The sequence below is a fragment of the Numenius arquata genome, chromosome 2 (genome assembly GCF_964106895.1).
Source record: "Numenius arquata chromosome 2, bNumArq3.hap1.1, whole genome shotgun sequence".
Taxonomy (NCBI): domain Eukaryota; kingdom Metazoa; phylum Chordata; class Aves; order Charadriiformes; family Scolopacidae; genus Numenius; species Numenius arquata.
Genome location: NC_133577.1, coordinates 37471736 through 37491960, shown reverse-complemented (window position 1 = coordinate 37491960; position 20225 = coordinate 37471736). Strand labels below are relative to the sequence as shown.

The 20225-nt window shown below is 38.4% G+C and overlaps 1 protein-coding gene across 1 annotated transcript in view; it reads left to right on the top strand.

Moving 5' to 3' along the window:
* PRKCE (protein kinase C epsilon) overlaps positions 1 to 20225 on the top strand; it is a 293299-nt gene that overhangs the window by 235561 nt on the left and 37513 nt on the right. Inside the window, exon 11 of the mRNA XM_074144291.1 lies at positions 6717 to 6871. Within this exon, the coding sequence (XP_074000392.1) occupies positions 6717 to 6871 (155 nt within the window). The remainder of the gene's footprint in view (positions 1 to 6716; positions 6872 to 20225) is intronic.

Genomic DNA, 20225 nt, shown 5'->3' with positions numbered 1-20225 from the left:
TTTGTTTAGTGGAAGATGCAACTATTCCATGTGATATTTAAGCTAGCAGTTCCTATGTACAGGGCGTTTATTCCAAGAAATATGGGATTCACAGAAATTGTTCCTTTCTTATTTGGAAGTCCATTAAAGCATTGGTACAAAACAGGAAAAAAACCACAATTAGCCCTGAGTATAAACACTGAAACCAGAGACAGATAACATGTCGTGGTGTCCTGTTGAAGATTGCTACTGTAAACTTCAAAAGGGAATCAAATGAACAAGAGAGAGATTTTTGTTGTTTTCTTTAGCATTGTACCTGATTTTTCTCTTGTTTTCGTATTTGTCCCTCCTACTTCTGGGACTGTGGAAGATGAATCTGCCACCCTGGTTAGTCTTCTGCTCAGGGTTTTGAAGGTTTGCATATAGTTTTGTGTACAGTGTGCCTGCGCAGTTTCCATCAGAAGCAGGAAATGTTTATTCAAGTTCTGAGGGGTGGGACAGTCGCTGTAGTTTTAGGTAATTTTAAACAAACTGTTTGAGCATCCTGTTTAAATAGAGTTAAGTAATCACAGTTTTGTACTAGGTGAAAAAGAATTCCATACATGCATGATATGAATAAAATATCATCTTACAGAGCATACCAAGGCTGTGATATATCTAACTTCTTGTGCAATAGAAGTTGTATCTTTGACTTTTGTTTTGCAACAAGTTTAGTGGCTAAACATGTTCCATTATGTAACAGTACTCTACTAGAATATGAACTATTTTGTATTTACATTTACCTGTATTTAATAAACGTATTAGTTTTCCTGATATTTTCAGTAGCCTCTGAAGAAATCTAGTTCAAATACAACTTTCTGAAATTGGGAGGAAAAAAGAATATTCACACAAATAACTTAGTTTAGGGATCTAGTGAGAATCAGGAAGCATTTATTCACAGCCAATTGCATGAAAACATAAATGAAGGGAAAAATGGTAGTTGGAGTAGGCTGGTATGATTTATCAGTTGTGAATTTTACTTGAGGAGTCTATGTTGATGCCTTTCCTGAACTCTTTGCTTTTGAGTGTTTTAAGAGTTGACCTGGGAGACAAAAAACCAGCAGTGCAATGATTTGTTCTCAGGCTTGTAGCATGGATGCACATCTTAGATTTGAAAGTGGGAGACAGATTGCATGATTTGGTTTTGTTGTCTAATATTTCAGTACTGAGGCTGTGCTTAATTGCTTATTGGGTCCCCCAGCTGGTAGGACTCAGTTGAAAGAATAATAAGTTTATACTCTTCAGATTGCAGTGATAATTGTACTTGGCCTTATGTCTATCAATGTATTGTCTTTAAGCTGCAATCTAATGTTAATGAGATTTTAATTGGAAAACAAACAAAGGACAGGCAGGTTAATGACTGATAACGATTTAAAAAAAATCTTTCAAGGGCTACACAATAATTAATGTAAACAATACATCAAAGTCTTTCCATACAGCTTTCATACAGGGTTTACGCAGAAGCTTGTTCCCCAACAATGGTATTATTCCACATCTAAACAACTAATAGACTGTGTAGTATCATCTGTTAAATCAAAACTGATTGGCAAGATTACCTAGTCTTACTAGTAGGAAGGCCTTGGTCATTAATCACACCTCCACAAAAAGGAGATGGATTGAGTCTGTTATGTCCTGAGAGTTTATTACTATTGATATTTCTGTAAATTACCCTCCTTTTCCCAATTAAAAACATTCATTATTCCAAAAGAAACAAAAAGTAGAATCTCTATCCAATGGAACTCATAACATTCACAAACAAGCAAATATGAACTGGTAGGGAGTGCACATCATATGTAGGCTGATGTTAACAAAATATATATAAATAAAACTAAAAATCAGAGAATGGTTTTGCAGAGGGAAGGTTATGGTAATTATCAGAATAATGAGGAAAGGATTAGCTGGAAGGATTTACTGTAGAGCTAAAGGGTGGCTATTTTGGATGTCAAGGAGGATGAAAAATGAAATGCAGGCACAGTTGAAGGAGCAGAATGTGAGAGAAGATGAAACAAGATTTCTAGTTTAAGAAGTGACAAGTGTACTTCTACAGATAGTGATAGGGACAGAGACTAGAAGAGAATTTGCTGTTAGAGTCCAGTTTTGAAAACATAAAGCATGCAGGAGAGTATCTCAATTAAGAAAATCAAGAGAGGAGACTGGAATAATAGAGATGTTAAGACAGGCAGTTATGCATTCCAGTATAGTAGTTAAAGCCATAGTGAGAAAATACTATGGAAATACAGAGTTGAACTTTTTTTTGTCCTGACTTCTAACCTGTTTATTTCATGTCCACTTTGCTTTTAAAAGCTCTTACCCATGCTCTCTGCTCTGTTTTTCTTTCCATTTATTATTTTAAGTATTGTCACTCAACCATACCTTTTGAGAAATTCAAGGAAAAGCAGGTATGATTAAGGGCTAAAATAAACCCTGTAAAAGAATCTAATTACTTCAGAAAACATATTAGCTTACTTTGCTGTACTTTTTTTGCTTTATAGGTGCCAAGAGAGGATTGCTCTATAATGTCTTTGTTTGTGATTTTGCCTTTTATTTCAGTTTATATAATTAAAGAGTTCCCAGGACTGCTTTACATTTATTTTGTTCATCAAAACATACTTCTCAAATCTTATGAAAACGGAGGCTGAAAATAATGCAGTCCAAACCAAACCCATTGAATTTTGTCTTGGAACGCAATCAATGATAAAGTCATACCTTGTATCTCATTTTTAACTGAGTAAACATTGTGTTGTCCCTTAGTGCATAATTCTTTAGGGCGTTCACTTTATATTCTCCCACTTCAATATTTTAATATATCCTGGTGATGCATGTAGCGAGATGTGTATGTAATCAGGCGTAATACAGTTATTTCACAATTACTGTTTGAGGATGAACTCCTCTCTGCACTGAAGTCACAGAGGGTCACTCTGTGTGTGTGCTTACATTATGATAGAAAGGAAATAGAGTGTTAGGAACCTACATTTTGATCATTAACTTTTGATGAAAGATAGGGAAAGAGTTCAAGTAGCAAAAATCAAAATGGCATCTCTGTTGTTGTTGAGGTTATTCGAATCAGGAGAAAAATGAACTTACCACTCTCGGGTCACATTCATAAAATATTCTCTCATCTCTTGCATCCTCTTTTCATGTAAATTTGAGTCCCAGCTGATCATGTCATTGTCCTGACCAAAAAATTACCAGTGAATGGTTTTAAGAAAGTTATTTTCATAGGGACTGAGTATATTTAATCAAAAAAGATGGTACCTTCTTATGTTGAAACTCTGTCTTGCTGCAGATGTGCATGTTGTGCATCATAGCATTTTATCTCAGTCACTCACATGAGTGGGTGAGAATTAGTATTTTTCTTCTCTCAAAATCAAACCCTTTCCCAGACTCACTGTAAACAGAGAACAAAACTTTGAAACTAACTTTTTCTGTGAATTCTCATTAGGAAGCTGAAACATGCATCCAGGAAAGCTAGAAAAGTAACTTGAAATATCAGTGAATAGCAGAAAAATGCAACAGCAGAGCAAGTTCAGTCACTGAGCTGTTACTTTTGGGTTTAGTAGGTATACTTTTGAAGAGGTGGTCAACTAAGCTGCAGAATCTGCCAGAAATACCCCTTCGTGTTGAGAATGGGATGTGCATAATAAGGAAGATGTGAAAGAGGATCAGAGAATTAGCACTCTCCGGCTCTGGAAACGGAGCTAAAGCTGCTAAAGCTTTTGTTCAAACTGTCTAATGACAAGATATTCTGCTAAACAAACCAGGTTAAATTTTTGGTTGGCTGAACTGGACATGTCCTACAAAGGACTGAACCAAAATAAAAGACCTTGAAGTTTGAACACCATTTCTCATATTTAGAATTGGCAATTAGGCATTTGGTGAATGTCACAAAAAAACATGGATTCTGTTTGGATCAAACAGAGTGTTTAATACAAAAATGATACAACATATATACTGATATGTTAGGAAATGGCCATGATCTAAACAGTTTTGTACACCAGCCTTTTGTGTGTGTGTGTGTGTGTGTGTGTGTGTGTTACCATCACTGGCAGCTGGAAGAGTGGTGGTATCACCACTGGGAGCAGCAGCCCCCAGCTCAGTGGCAAGTTGGGGACCACCATTTGGGAGTCACAGTTGTAAGACACAGCACAATCACTTTGCATCGGCATCATTTTATACTTGTGATACAAGTGCAGAAAAAAGGTAGCAACGTTGGGAGTGAGTGTGGCTGCTCACGGGGAATGTGAATTGCAGCATCCTTTTCCTGGTTGTGCCCACTCACATCCAGACTGTTGACTCTGGAAAGGCTAAAATAGCAATGTAAGTTTCAACTTCAGCAAGCATTAGAAAAGTTACTTTAGCCAAACATTAGACAGATGCTCCCCAGCCTGCAGTCCAAATGGGGTTTGTACTTGAAACACTGAACTATATCCAGGTGAGGTAATCTAACGCAACGTGTTGCAAAGGGACACTCGTATTGAAACTGCTCTTCAGATGTACTCTGTAGTGCAGTGATGAGGAGCCTAATGAAGGACAATATCTGCATCATCTTCTTAGGTATGTTGTATCCTCTTATGTTACATTACAGTGCCAATATAGCTATGCTTTTGACTGACTTTATCACAAAACTGACTGCATTTGGTGTTATCCTTAAGTTCTAGCTTCTGAAATCATAAGACCATCTGAGAGCTATCAGATTTTCTTTTAAAAGGAAGGCTGTAATTCTCATTGGTTCCAGAGAGAAATCAGACAGCACAAGGACCCATATTTTTGCTTAAAACAAGCAAAGGTGATATTTAAAGCCTACACTAAAGTCAAGAGATCTGCACTATGATTTTGAATGCTTCTTATCAGCAGTACTGAGCATTGCAAAAAGAACAAAGGCATGGCTCTAAAGCTGTGCTCTTTTGAGTGCGTGATACAGCCAGGAGCTTTGATGCTATTCTTTAGTAGGCTTTCCTTACTAGGCAATGGTAAGAAAAATGTTGGATAACGTACCAAAGTTGTTAGCAATGTTTTACCAAGAATGTCAGTCCACCTGGGTCCTGAATTTGATCCAGTCTGGCAGTTTCTGTGTTCCCAAGATACGGGAGGAAAGGCACAACGTTTTTTTCTGCATCCGCTTTCTGTAATCAGCAAAAAGTCAGCCAAACATTTCTAGCCTCCTCCAGGAAACTTCCCTGATAAGTATAACATTTAGGCACTTAATGAGCAGGATTAATGCACATGCTTAAGTTTAAGGATATTTTCAAGTGCTATGCTTTGAATCTGTCGTAGAGTAGATGCTAAACAGCAAACATTTATGAATTTTTGCACTCATATATATATGTAATCTGCAGGCTTGGATTCACTTGTGGGAGGTTAATTAACTTCCATCTTCTGTTGGTTTTGCTCAATACAGCAATGCTGTATCTTATATCCTTTTCTTCAACCCAGCGGACCAGACACTATGAGCTAGAGCCAAAATTCAGTGTGACACAAAAGTTGGAGAGGGGGTCCATTTGGTGAAGTCCCCTGCTTACACACCTGTGTGTCATGCGGCCGGAGAATGACCCATTTATGTCACTTGAGCTAGTGCAGAGCAAGGAGTATATGCTTAGATCCACATCCCATGAGAATTACCTCCACCTCTGCCTAAACTCTTGTGCGTAGATGTAGACATTTTACGGTAAGAAAATAAAGAATGTGGTTGTCAGTTTACAAACAAAGGGTGAGTGGGCAAAGAGTTGATGATTTAGGGCTGTTGGTACTGATTAGGGAAAGCTATGAAAATTTATAAGAATCATTAACAAAAAATAGGATCTAAGTTATATCAAGTGGATGTGTGTCATTTCTTTGCTTACACCTTCATCTGCATTGTCAGTCTAGATCATAAATGTTTCAAGATGGCAAGCACACATTTAGTTTACTGGTGTTCTCGGTTCTGTTTCACTGAGTGCTTAACTTTTGGATTATGTTTTTTTAAACATGCCAAAACGAGCTGATTGCCTGAGAATCTCAGTTGCTATTCTCAAGTAAAGTTCATTTCTAGCTCTCTATCATAGAATACGGCTTGAAAACTTGAACTTTGAACTGATAAGCATCAGAAGAAAATAAAAATAATTTCATATGTATTTTAATAATGTAATTATATTTCTTTGTCTTATGAGAGTTTGAGGCAATTCAAAAAGTCCCATGTAAGTGTTTCAGATTGTCAGCACTGGTTTATGTAGCTTAACAGTTCTAATTCATTTTTACATAATTTGGGAAAGATATTTTACAGACAAAGTAGCTGGTAAGAGATAAGAGAAGTAAGGAGCCTGAAATTTGCCCAGCAGCTCTTCGGTAGTTGACAGAATTGACTTTATCTCTTCATTGTTATGGCTAAATTATAAAAGAAACAGCATCATTTAAATATCTCTGTTATTATATAAAATTGATCATAATCCCAGATATATTTGATGTGTGGAGATTTATGCCTATTTTGCTTATTACTACATTTTGATTCTGTTCCCTTTTTCTCATTTCTCACTTTAAGACTCTTGTCTCATTTTCTTTAGGTTTGGGGGATTTTGGTTGTCAGCTTTTCCTTTTTCAGAATTATAATGTTTGTTTCTTTCATTTCTTGACGCAAATGCTGCAGTTGCCTAAAGTGTAGCTTCAAGCAGTCCTTTGTGTGTCTAAAAGAAATTAGCTAAATAGCACTGTTTAATTAATTTCAGGACCGCCTCTTTTTCGTCATGGAATATGTAAATGGAGGAGACCTAATGTTTCAAATCCAGCGCTCACGCAAATTTGACGAACCTCGATCCCGCTTTTATGCAGCAGAGGTCACATCAGCACTCATGTTTCTTCACCAACATGGCGTCATCTACAGGTACTTTTTTGATCAAAAATAAAGTATTCTTGAGGCTTGGGGCTGGTTTTGGCTGAAATCCTGTCTCTTAGCAACCAGATTTAGATTAGTTGTTTGTTCCAATTTGCTTACATAGAACTTTTTTTGGCTGTTTATTATTGAGAATGTTAACATTTGAATAGCCTCTGCAGCAGTCGCCAGCTGTGTGTGCCAGTTTTGTATTGTAGTCCAAATAAAGCGGGTTTGAAAAAGCTTGGCACAGCCCGACCCAGAGGTGACCTCTCTGCAGATCGGCGCAATCTCTTCACTTTCCTCTCTGTGCCATAGATTTCCCCTCGGTTTCTAACTCCCTGCCACTTCCTGAGTTTGTTTGTCCTAGTTGTCTCCACTCTGATACAATCGGGATGGTTGTTTGCAATGCTTTACTTATACCCCTTCCTCTTCACTGTTTGGGTGAAGGCTTAGTCACCAGCAGGAAATGGCTCTTTGCAGACAATTTTGATTTGCTTGCAAGTGCCCCGCATCTATTTGAACCTCCGTCCCGCCACCCCCAAATCTCTATCTTCAGCACCCAAGCGCACACATAAAAAAGTGTATATTGTTGCGCTGTGCTGAAGAATGAAGAATGCATTTAGGGATAGGCTTTTATTATTAAAAGTAAGGAATCACAATTTTCACCCTGATGTCCATGTGTTTATTTGTTTTTAGCGGCCTGTCATTGCTTGCAATAAATTCCGGCTTTCACAAGCAGAGTGCTTTACAAGTTTTGTGATACAGTTCTCTCCTGTCTACTAAAAATTCTGAGTTCTATGGATCTAACTGAGTTTTGATATTCTCTTGATATTCTCACCCTCTTTTAGGTTATCAGTTTTGATTTGGGGTAGTCATCTCAGGGACAGGCATTCTCAGATTTCTTGAGCAGGAGCATCAAGATGAGGATATGGAATTTGTTTTATCCCTGGATTCGTATTAAGGCTGCTCTTGAGAGTACTAGAAATTGAAAAAAGTGAATTTTAAATGCTTAGGAACCAGGAATGAATGGTAACTTCCATCAGAGGCCATTGGCTTTCCCACCAACTGGGATTCAAAGGGAAACTTCTCAGAGAAGGAGTCTCCTTTCCAGAGACATCACAAACAGCAGGATATTGCTTCTTCTGAAGAAAATAAGTCTCTATGAAAGGAATATTTCAGTCAAAAATCCAGTTTCCTTTAGAAAACTTTTTTGCTAGCTGCAGCTCTTAATCTCCATCTTGTATTAACACTGGTATGATGTTTGCATACTGGATTGGACTTTCAGCCTTACCATTTTGTACAGGTTTGTTTTCAAGTGCTGAAGATCCAACACATTTCTTACCTTTGCTGCCTGTCTCTCATTTCCTACTCATTGCATTTATTTCCAAAGCTACGTATTTGTACATTTAGATAGTAGAATGTGGCAAATTTGGAACTTATAAATATCCATCATAAAGGAAACAGACAAGATTGGTACTTTTAAAAGTGAAGGATTTTGAGGATTTGTTTCTATAAAAAGATGAGCAAATTTCCTCTTCACTGCAAACTGGAGTTTAGACACTTCATAATTAAGCCAGTTTAGTGATTTTTGTGAACCATCAAGAAGGAATTGGCAAAGTTACTTTCCGCCTTCTTTATGTGAGTGTGCATTCATTCTCCCTCTTCCCTCTCTGCTCCCATCTTTCAACGCGCATCCTCTTCTCTGTCCTCTCTCTTTTCTCCCTTTTCCCTGGTCTGATGTGTAGCTTCCTCTGTGTGTTGGCTCCTACCTGCATTCAATCACCTCGTGTGCCTGTGTTCTTTCTATGACTTCTTATTGTCAAAGTGATCCCAAGAGAAATGTCATTCTGATGAGACAATGCTTTGTAATTTAAACTTTGCAAGCTACTCTCAATTTCTGATTCAGAAACTATGCTGACATGTCTTTGGCATGCTATAGTAAAACACTAAAATTGTAAATGGCATGTTATACTGGGTGTATTATCAGAAAAGGCAAAACATGAGCTGTAGGATGAAAGCAGAAAGTAAAAAAAGCCACAGGAAGAACATTAGGAACAGATTTAGTTGTATTCTGCTTTGACACAGGCGTTTGGATCTGGACATAGTTATGTCCATAAGAATAACTCCTTTTCCCAAAGGGGAGATACTAGGAGCTCTAACAGTTCATAAAATGTATATCCCAGTTACTCTATAAAATACAATTAGAAGGAAGAAGTTAGAGATTATCTTAAAAGAGTTAATCATAAGAAAATGTCACCATTCATTCATGGTGTGCCAGGCCCTGGGAGAATGCACTAGTTGATGTCAAGCCTATGTTAGAATAGTTGTCTCGAACAGAACAGTTTCAGCCTGATTGTTCTGTACCTCACTGCAGCATTTATTACAATGTTAAAAATGCATTGGGGTCAAGTCACTCCTTTACATCTCCTAAGCTCTTATAAGCTGGCAAAGAAGGAAAGGGGGAAAAAAAAAAAAAAAGAAAAAAAGAAAAGAAAACCTATGCTCCTGAATAACTACCAGTCATAACTACTAACATGCCTTCAGATATTTTAATAAAGAATACTTGTCTTCTGTGTAATTATATCTCTAGAAAAAACTTTGTGGTATGAAATTAATGGTTATTCTCCAAAGTGGGAAATGCTGCTTGTGTGGGCAATACTTCAAGGAAAGTGGGGAATATATAAATAAACCAAGATGTTTGATGGAAATGCAGGTTTCAAAATAGCTGCTATACCTTCTGATCTTTTTTCAGCCATGTATGTGGAAGTATTTGTTTGGAGCTGAACACAGTTATATTTTTGGAAGTAAATAACTAGCTTTAGCTCGTGCTTTGGCTTGTTGGTTAGATTTTTAGAAAGTGCTATGATGATACTAAATGATCATCTTATTATAATAACTAGTTTATCCTCATTTCCCCTGAAGTTCAAAGAGAAAGCTAGCTCCTTGTTTGGCAATAGAAATTATTCTGTAATTCACGTCTTTGCAACTGGCCCAACAGTTGTTCCCAGACTTGTCCAATTATCTGTGTGCTTACTGGAATTACGTACCTTCCTTTTGTTTATTGAGTATATGTTGGAAATAAAGGTGAAGCTCACAATTTTTATATATAAAAATGCTGCTGTTACTGAATGCATCTTGTATGATAGATAAACTTTAGGATAACTTTCAGTGTGGCATTTTTAAGGGTATAATGTTACTGCTGTTGTGTCAAAAACACTTCAACAACTTAATAAAAATATTTGCATTATCCCTGCCACCTTCCCTCTCATCTGGCATTCAGCTATTCAGGCACATGTCAAGCTGGGGCCTGATAATACAAGTAGAGTCAATCAGACACTAGAGACGTTTCAATCGCGGTTTCTGGCAGTCATTGTTGTTTGTGTTATGCAATTGCACCATTTTGAAAAAATGTATGTAAGCTTCAGGAATTAAGAGCTAGACTTTGAATCTCATTTTGCCTGTCAGCTGAACTGGACTTTGAACTCAGTGATGAAAGGTTGTGGACTATGTTCACTGTCACCTGTCCCTGGAGTCTGCTATATTTAAAGTCAGTCATCATCAGCTTATTATATATTCTCATATAGGGAAGACGCAACAAACTGGGTGTTAAGAAATTGCCAGTTCACTATTCCCCTCTTGTACTGACTTTCAACATTCTTGTGCACCTTCCGCAGATATATGTAAATGTCACACCTTGTTTCACCTGCAGCTGTTGGGCTGAGGATGGGAGTACCTGGGTGGGTGTCTCCATCTCTCATCGTAGGAGTTCAAGTGAGGTGATACAAATGACCCACTCTGGCCTGAAATACTTATAAGCAACTGGTGTCTCCCTAGGCAGGGAAAACAGATTAGAATGGGGTAACACTTTGTTAGCATAAATGCTGGTGTCCCCAGTTCATATTTGATTTAGGGAATAACTGTGTGAACTGCAAACCTTGTTTCAGTGAAGACCTGAAGGGCCAGTAGTTGTGTGATCTCTGGTGTGCTTCAAGACCATTCAAGTGGTTGAATGGGGTGCTCTCTCTGAAATGCAAATGGAAGAAACTGAATGTACACAATTTCAGTTCACCTGAGAGGATGAAAAATATCTTAACTGGGAAATTAGTGTAACTTGCTTTGGGTTAACTCATTCTTTTGGTTTTGAGTGTAAGGTCTGTGAGATGGTGCCTTCAAATCATACACCACCTGCTGAAAGGGGAGTCCTCGTTTGTAACTGTGGGTTATCATATTCCTCAGCAATATGAAGTAATAATCCAGCCTGTAACTTGCTGCAGCTTTCTGAGGCTCTGTGCACTCTCTAATTAGTAAATTGGTCGCGATGAAGGATATATTAACACTCAACTGAAGAGAATGATAATATACATATGCTGATGCCAATCCTTGAATACCTCCGGGCTTTTTCCATGCTCAAGTACCCTAAGAACTTGTTTGAACAGTAACTGAATTTTTCTTTGGATGATCAGTTTTCCTAGCATTCCCGTTTATCAGGGTAACATACACCAGTGTTTCAGAAAGAAGAACTACCTAAAATTAAAAGCACTTTCATTAGTGTGTTTTTATGTGAAACAGGAATATTTAGAAAGTCTGACTTCACTGGCGGTTGTATGATTCAGTGCAACCTTGGCAGAGTAACGAGGAGTTATATTTACACCCATGAATATGTTGCATGGTCAGTGGTTAACACATTAAGTCATCATTCTCCCAAGTTACCTTACTGTGTTATTTCTGCGTGGCAGCAGCCAAATAAAATTCTCCTCCTCCCGTTTTTTGGGGGGCTTTTTAAAATACAAAACTAGACATGGAGCATTTTGGTTTAAATTTGTTTGTAAGTATGTAAAGATCACATTATTGCAACTCTAAGCAGTTAAAGGTTAAATTGCTGCTTGAGCTGTGGTCCATGAAGGAGGGCAAGAAAGACCTTGTACCCTCAGGTAGCATATTCAGACCTAAGCATAGGAATTCTGTGAATATCCTGCAATCAAGCCCTTCCCCACATAAACTGCCTGTTGCAGGGGTCTCCTACAGAGAAGATGCAGTTTGTTTCTGGTGCAAGTGAGCAACAAACTATTTCCATCGCCTTCAGTAAAAGCAGGAAGCAAGGAGTGAGCTGTGCTGCTACGCGTGTGTCTGAGTCCCAGTGTCTCCATCGGGCTCCAGGGACTGCTGCCCAAGCCACGCCACCTGACCAGTGCTCCTGGCCAGGTTTGTGCCCCAGTCTACATCCGTGCTCTGCTCTGCCCAGTCTAGTTTCTGAAACTGAACATGAGCTCCGACGGGATTTTAGTCGGTGGCCTCCTGCCCTCTTTGCACTTTTTCTTGCTGGATGTAGGCAGGCCAGCAGTTGTGAAACGCATAAATAAGCAGGATATCTTCCCCGCAGGAAAAAGCAGTGGGCCGGGGTGGAGAGGAGCGGGGCTGAGGGAGATGAGAAGCAGGAAGAAGGGTTGGTTCCCAGGCTTCTGGCATTCGGACCGAGGGAGTCCACCCTGCCATCTGCCCAGCTTATGCATTGTGCTAAAGGCTGCTGTCGTATAGGAGAGCCTTTGACAAGGTTTCCAGCTGTGGAAGGATGAGTAAAGGCTGTGGGAATAGGATATGAACCACATGGTCTTGCCAACAGTAGAATGCTTTCTAAATTTCTCCTGGGTTTGGAACATAAAAAAGTCCTCGGTTGGCTCTGGCGTGGGAGTTGGGTGTGCGGAGGAGCAATGCCAGACAGTTAATATTTAGAAGGATAGAGCAGCACCATTGACCTCATTTGGGGAATGACAAGGTACTTCCAGGGGGAGTTCCCGGTAGCGAGGTCAGCATTGTTTTTTTGTTTCATGTTTATTTGGTGCAAGATTTTCTTGTTTAATGACCGTTTGTATAGTGCTGTATTGTGTAAATAAAGCTATGACCTTTACCTTCTGATAACAGTATAGGAGTGAGTTAATGTTAAATGAGAGAGGGCAGGGAGTGGGAATCTGCCAGGGTTAATGCCAAGTTTACATTCCTGTGAGGGCAGCCATGTTCCGGTACACTCAGTAGAAAGGGCGACAGCGCTTCTCAACAGATAATAGCAGCGAAATCTTACAGAGCTTATTTGTATTTGTTTCTGGGTGAATGTCAGTGGTTTTAGATGATTGATGTTTGTGCTTTCTATTTTATAACAGGAAGAAATGTGTGTTATCTTTCTGCATTTGATAAGATTTTAACTGAGAGAAACATACACAAAATAAAAATCCATTAGAGCTGCAGCACACATATAAAACTGAAATGTACTGAGACAAGACAATCCCTGTAGTTTTCCTAAAATGCTGAGACACAGCTTTGTTTCTAAAGAAACTTATACACTGGTTCCAAACAAAATCATACTCTTCAATTTTTTATTCAATTTTCTAACAGAAGGAAGAGGATGCTTTTTGTTTCGCAGTGTGTTAAAACTCTGGAGGTGCTTCCTAAATGTAATTCTTAAACTAACAGACAAAAGTTAGGACTGAATTTTGCTGTGCCCTTCAGTTGTGTTTGTCTTCAAACAATGGAAAATATTTCTATAACCCAGTTGCAGTGGTGTTGAAACTATGTCATGTTAAGGGTGAGGCTTTCCCTTTTTGCATGCTATTGAATGCATCTGCCAAAGTTTCATAGTAATACAGAGAAATGCACAGCAAATGTGGCTCTGAGGCAATAAGCATTTCACAAAGATTTTCTTGTGCTCTGGAGATGCAACAGAGAAGTTTGAGAGTACTGCAAAACGTTTGTTGCAAACACGTAAGAAACTATTTAGTGTTTTTTAAATAATGATATTAAAAAATTAAACAACCTTGAAACAAAATTGGGATGATATGCTTTGGTAAAGACTTTTGTGTACAACTTTTTCCATCTTTTGGTCAGAACCTTGCTGCTTTTGACTTAAGTTTTGCATTTATTCTGTTTGCCTACTCTTCCCCCCCCAACTTGTATCCACCTCCTTGTTATAAAAGAGCTTATCACTTAGACACTGCTCCAGCAAACGTTTCTGCATGCAGATCACTGTACTTATAGGCTGATTTTGATTCAGTGAAACTATTCATATGCATAAAGTGTGCAGTTCCTGGATGAGTTGGGACCTTGGTTTGACTTTTCAGATTGAAAACGTGTTTATTTTAAAATAGAAAATCATCACATTAGAGAATTCACTGTTATTAAAAACCATGTTATTTTGCTTACCATTGCAAAAGGCTGTGGCAAATGAGAATTTAGCCAATCTGAAAGCTAACATAACTGAATTATCACTGAAACTTTTGAAAACTTTTAAAATATCTCTTTAGATGACAACTTGTGCTCAAATGTAAGAAAATAGAAATAATATTGTTCGCTGGGAGGCTAACTAAAATGGCCTAATGAACTAAAGCAGAAAATGCAGCCAGTAAGAACCCCAGAATATTGAGGAGTGCATCGAAGTCTCTACTGCTACCAGAATAAACAGTGGTAGGATTACATCAGAAGGACCTTGGACAAACTAGGTGCATTTTAGCCAGAGGAATCAGAAAGTGGAACAAAATGGATCAGCACATGACTGTGCTGAAAATGAACAGAAAGATGAGGGGTAACAAGGCCAGAGTGGTAATGAGTCGCTTACCACACCTTGTGTCAGAAGTAATACCTGCCCCTCTCCTCAGCTGCCAACATTTCACAGAGTCCAAACAAGCAGCTTCCCAGAGCAGCAAATGGGGGCAGAAATACATTGTCATCATGTCAGCAGCTTTGAGCACGTGTAGAAGCGGCAGATGTGGAGCAGGGCTAAGCAGGAATGGCAGTGAGGCCAAGGCCAGATTTTACTGAGATGGGAGTTTGTGTGGTTTCTTCATGGTGATACACCCAAGGATGGATGGCACCAGGAAGAGTAACTCTCCTGCTGCCACCAAATTGAATTTTGACTCCCCAAGACCACTTATGTTGGGGGTATAATGTCTTGGATTAAGAAAAATTCCTATGGTAACATCCAGTTTATGAAGAGAAGCCCAAGCAGCGCTTCTAACAATGTACACACCAGATGGGTCTTCATTTCTTGTCTCCTGCTTCTAGAATTTGTTACAGTGGTCGATCTTGCAAAGCAGCAACGAGGGAGAAAAAATAAAGGCGAGAGGCCAGAAATAATCCCAATACTTACATAGGTATACTTTTTCCTCCAGATTTTAATTTCTTTCTGCGGATATATGGAAGTCACAGAAAATGCCATTCTTCAAAGCACATCAAATGCAAATAGTACATGCAGTTGTGTGCATTTTTTAATGTAGATTTGACAGTGGCAGTTGTAAAAATCTTCACAAGGTATTCCAGTCCTAGGGCATGTGATTGTCCCTTGAAGGGGAAGGGTGGCTTCAACAGTAGATAGCCAAGATAGGAGCTGGTATGGGTGCACCTTGGCATGAAAACAAATAATACAGAAGCACTGCCCTAAAAACCAACCAACCAAACAAACAAATCCAAAAAACAAAGAAAGCTTGGGCATGAATAACCTTAACTGAAGAACTTCATGTATTCAAAATGTGGAATATTAAGGATAAAATTAAGCAGTTACAAATAAACATTATAGCACTTCACCAGGTATTTACTTGATTTATTATAGGGTTTCCAAGGGAGATCCTGTGGTCTATTAACACCCATTTAAAAAAATGCCTAAATATATTCTAGCAAACACAAATAATGAGTCAGATGGGGTTGCTATGGTCAATTAAGTGGGTAATGGATATTTAAAAGCTTCCAAACATCAATAAATCTGAAGCAGCTCTAAAGGAGTACTTGTAGAACAAAAATAATATGCACTTAAGAAACTGCCTGAGTACATATTTGCCTAAACTTAACCACCAGTAAGAGGACAGGAAGCGTTTATGGTACTGTATACCGAGGGCATAAAAAGGCATACCAAATGTGTGCCAGTTCATCTGTTGATAATCTGTAATAGGTCCAAAGGGGCCATAACTATTATAAAGAGGCCCTGATTCTCATTTATATGAAAATCTTTAAATACCTGATAGCATAAAAGGTTCTTCAGATTATGCACAGGGGAAGTAGACAGCAGCTTAGCACCCCTTGGCGCAAGGCTGAATGCAGTCCTTTGCAATCTGGTTGAAGCTGCCTCTGTCAAAACTCTCTGAGATGGTTTCAACAGACACTGAGGGAGAAATGCTTGGGGTGGAGGTGAGAAAAACCCTTTGGACAGCACTGGGGTTTAGGCAGCTTCTCTTTTCACCTTTTGAAAACTCACAAAAGAAAAACGACGGGATCTTTTGTCAGCCTCCATGAGATCATAGTGAGTGGTACACTGGCACCCACAGTAGGACAAAAGTTCTGTTTTTTTGTGGATAACACTAGAGGAAAAGTATTTGGCTACAATTTTTAGAACATCTGCAGATTGGGTAGAAGTTGTTCTGTCCATGAGCAGAAGAATCAGAAGAAATTTTGAAACAGCATCCTGGAAATTCTCTGTGTAGTAATAACAACAAAACATTAGCTGATGTTAGTGAGCGATATCTTATAAAGCCAGAGATAATTCAGTGACAAATCTGGTATAAGTCATTACCTCTACAGCCTCTTCTCCCCTGGCCCAGCTATGGGTGCTCTTAGTTAGGCCAAGATAATTATCTGTATAAACCCAATCCGAGAGATTTAGGCTAAAATCCCAAAATCCTACCATAGAAAATGAGGTTTATTTTTTACACACCTTGTTTAATAGAATCCATTTTAAAAACAATCAAATACAGTCATGTTTGCTTACTTACAGTGATGGTAGCATGGGGGTATGAAAGAAAGTGGAAGTGGTGATGCCTGGGGCAGAGTGGACATTAAAGGGTTGAACTGTATCATTGCTAATGGAGTACTTCATGTCATCATTTGAAGTCTGAGTCTCGGTTGAGAATTGTACTATAGTGTGCCTTAATATTTCATTTGCTATACTATCAAGTCTTAACACAATGCTGCAAATTGGCTACAGAGACTCTAAACTAGTATCCACATTTGCTTCAGGCTTGGGCAGCATTGAGTTTAATACATCATAGACATGTCTTTGGGATATAGCACGGCTTCCACAACTTCTCTCCCATTTTGTTTTAAAAGTGCTTTGATAATCTTTCTCAGACTCATTCTTTCATGCATTTTTATTTGGAATTCCGAATGTGATAATGCATAATAGAAGTATGTTATAGATGTGATCATGACATGACATGGGTGTATAGAAGCTGCTATCTGGTGTGTAAGAGACTGGTTCTTTAAAAAACATGATTCTCATTTACAGTAAAAGCTCTTTCTGACACAGGAATAGCAAAGCAATTTTACAATGGAATTAAATTGTACTCAGTGTGCTCAGTTTAAGGCTGTCAGAAGGATGAAAAGAGACTTTATTGAACATTATAATTTGTTAAAACTTTATGTAAAATAGTTCTTCTGTAAGCTGTATAATTAGATTTCTTGCTAGTCTTTGCCCACGTAACTATCCGGGAGTTTTATGAGATAATTTCTGGACTTGTCAGATCATAGAGTCTGGTTGGCAAGTCTCTGAAAAGAGACCTAGTGGCTGGCACATAGAAGTTACAAAAATAATTCCTCAGGCTCAAAATATTATTTTATGTTGACAAAATTGCTCAAGCACAGCCTGCTTTGGTCAACAGTTTACATTATAAGCCTACAGAAGTCAGTATTTACATGCAGTGACTACCCAGTAAGTACCAAACGTTAGAGATTAAAATCGTGTTTTAGTCTCCCATATCTTCTATTCAAAATTGCCTCTCTTTTTTTCATTTGAGCTGGACTGTTAGGCTTGTCTCTGTAGCCTTTCTGTCTTTACAGCTGCAGGTAAATTGGTGCAGTACTCTTTGCCAACCTTGATGTTGGTGCTGTAAATTTCCTAAATCATGCCATGTTTTATTTCATGTGAGTAACCCATGAGTCATCTTTCCATAGCATTCATATTAATTAAAAATAGTGGGGTGCTTTGTATAAGTAGATTTTAAGTGATGATATTATACATTGGCATTGCAGTCGAAGTAGCGCTCCCAAGCATGTGTTTTCTGGACGAGATGGGGGAAGGCTGCAGGAGCTACATTAAAAGAACGCTGGAGCTGAAACTTACTGCACAAGAAAAGTTTCTCTTTGAATGTTTGTGCAGCTTTCAGGCCGAGGTTGGGGGTGAAAGTAATTTCATTTTGCTACAGAATTGTAATTTTAAAAGAGTATCTTGTAAAATATAGCTCTCTCTATTAACATATATAACCCTTTTTAATTACATATTGAAGCAAGGTTTGGAATTGGAACCGTCAGTGCAAAGCACAAGCTTTTATGACCTCTGATCGGAAGCAGCATTAGGAGTTTATGTACAGATAACATAGAAGAGCAAGCGACTCCCATTTTTCAGGCATCTTCTTCATACTTTACCAGACAAATAATAAAGATTCTTCTTAATTTTGCCAGAATCCCTCCACTGCAGTAATCTTCCATCAAACATAATACAAAGTTGTTAACTCTACAGGATTTTGAAACAAATCTATCTGTATAACAGAATGCTTTTAGAAGGTTAAAAACAAAATAGATTTAACTGTTTTTACAAGAATTTCTGCAGAAATCTGTTAAACTGCTGTTGACTGCTGCTGTTTTGATCCTTGACAAATACAGCAGGGTTAGAAAAGGTTTTTAATTGAGAGCCTACATACCCTTCCCATGTTCAGACCTCGTGATTGTATAAAAAGATGTTTGGGCATGTGAACTATGCTAACTGAAATCAGAATAGAAGAAGAAATTATTAAAGTCTTTCTTCTAGTGATTCCATATAAGTAAACATTTTGTTGGAAGCAACATTCTTGCTAAGTTACATCATTTCATTCATGCTATATAATTTATTTAGTCCATTCTGCGTAATATTACAGGCAACACTCTGTGGAAAGGCTTTCCATAAAAAGACCCAAGAGGTCGAACTGAGACCAAAGTGAGATTGGAAAAAATCAGTGTCTGTACAAAAGTTCACTGCAGAGGGATTTCTGGCTAAGAAAGCATTTTTCTCCATGGAAACATGATATGGAGCTTTACAAGGAGTCTGCTTACTGCTAGGAGCTGTGTTTGTTCCCTGCTAAGAACACTCTTGGGAGCATAGGGAAGCGAATTCTGATAAATTTGTTTCTTTTATAAAAAGAAACACTGCATGTAAAAACCTTCAACAACCCTTCTTCTTTATGCTTACTGGCCATCATAAAGCCTCAGAGTACAGAAAAGGCGCTGGATTGTTGGCTTATGCGACACATTAATGTCTTGCTCAGGATATGCTCTCAATCAGCTGCATTTGGCCATTTTATTGTATGCCCTATGTTGTGGTTGCCAGACTAAAATATTGGGTTATTTAAACATCTTCTTTAAAAGTCTACAGAGTGTATAGAGTTTACTCAAAGAAATGAAAGAAAAAGACAACCAATGCAAGTTATAAAGTAGGTTCCCAGCATTGCCACATTTTCTTTTTTTTCCCTGAATCTAATGGTGGTTCTGTCTGTCCTGATAGAAGCACAAAATAAGCATTATTGAGGATGTAAAGGATTTGTGCTACTTCTTACAAGCAGATTGTAATATTTTAAGAGCTCTTCATTTTTACTGTGTTTTTGTCTTAAAATATGTTGAAGGGCTGGTCCCTTGAATGACAAATGGGGATTTTTGTGAGTGCCGTTAGTTTTCTTTTGATAAACAAGCTCAGCTGGATTAAAAAGAGAACCTTTTCCAAAGTTTTGAAGCTCGGAAAGGGGCAGGGGGGGTGACAGGGGGTGGCAAGGGAGAACAGGACTTAAGGTGAGCTTTGGAGGCCTTCTGCTAGCACTCAATAGCCTCCACTTTGTGCATCTGTGTTCAGTAAGTAGATAACGAAGTTGCATGAGGAGCGGGCTTTCCGTCTTATCGCAGGACAGGCTGGTCTTCTCCTTTATGTAACAGAACTGGACCAAAGCACAGGATCTTCTTAGTAGCTCCTGGGAAAACATGGCATGCTTTTCCCTTCTTTGCCAAATCAACAATATCCTTGGAACTGGTCATTTCCGAGGGAGGTGTTGACATTTGTGTTACAAGTAAAAAAAGGTCATTTGGCATTCATAGAAGAAAAAAAGACTTTTTCTCTAGAAAAAAGAATAGGGTCAGAGCACAGGACAGGAGTGCTGTATACCTTAAAACAGTCTGCATTTAGTGTGACAGCAGGATGACAGTGTACAGGATTGGATCAAATTAACCTATGCTGTTGTGGCTTTGACATTTGTTTAAAAGTAATGTCAAAACTTAAGCTTGATCTTAATAGGCAGCATGATGGAAATGATAGGCTTCCAACTGAGGGAAGTTTGTGGCCCAGTATGGTAATTGTGAATGAAAACCCATTTCC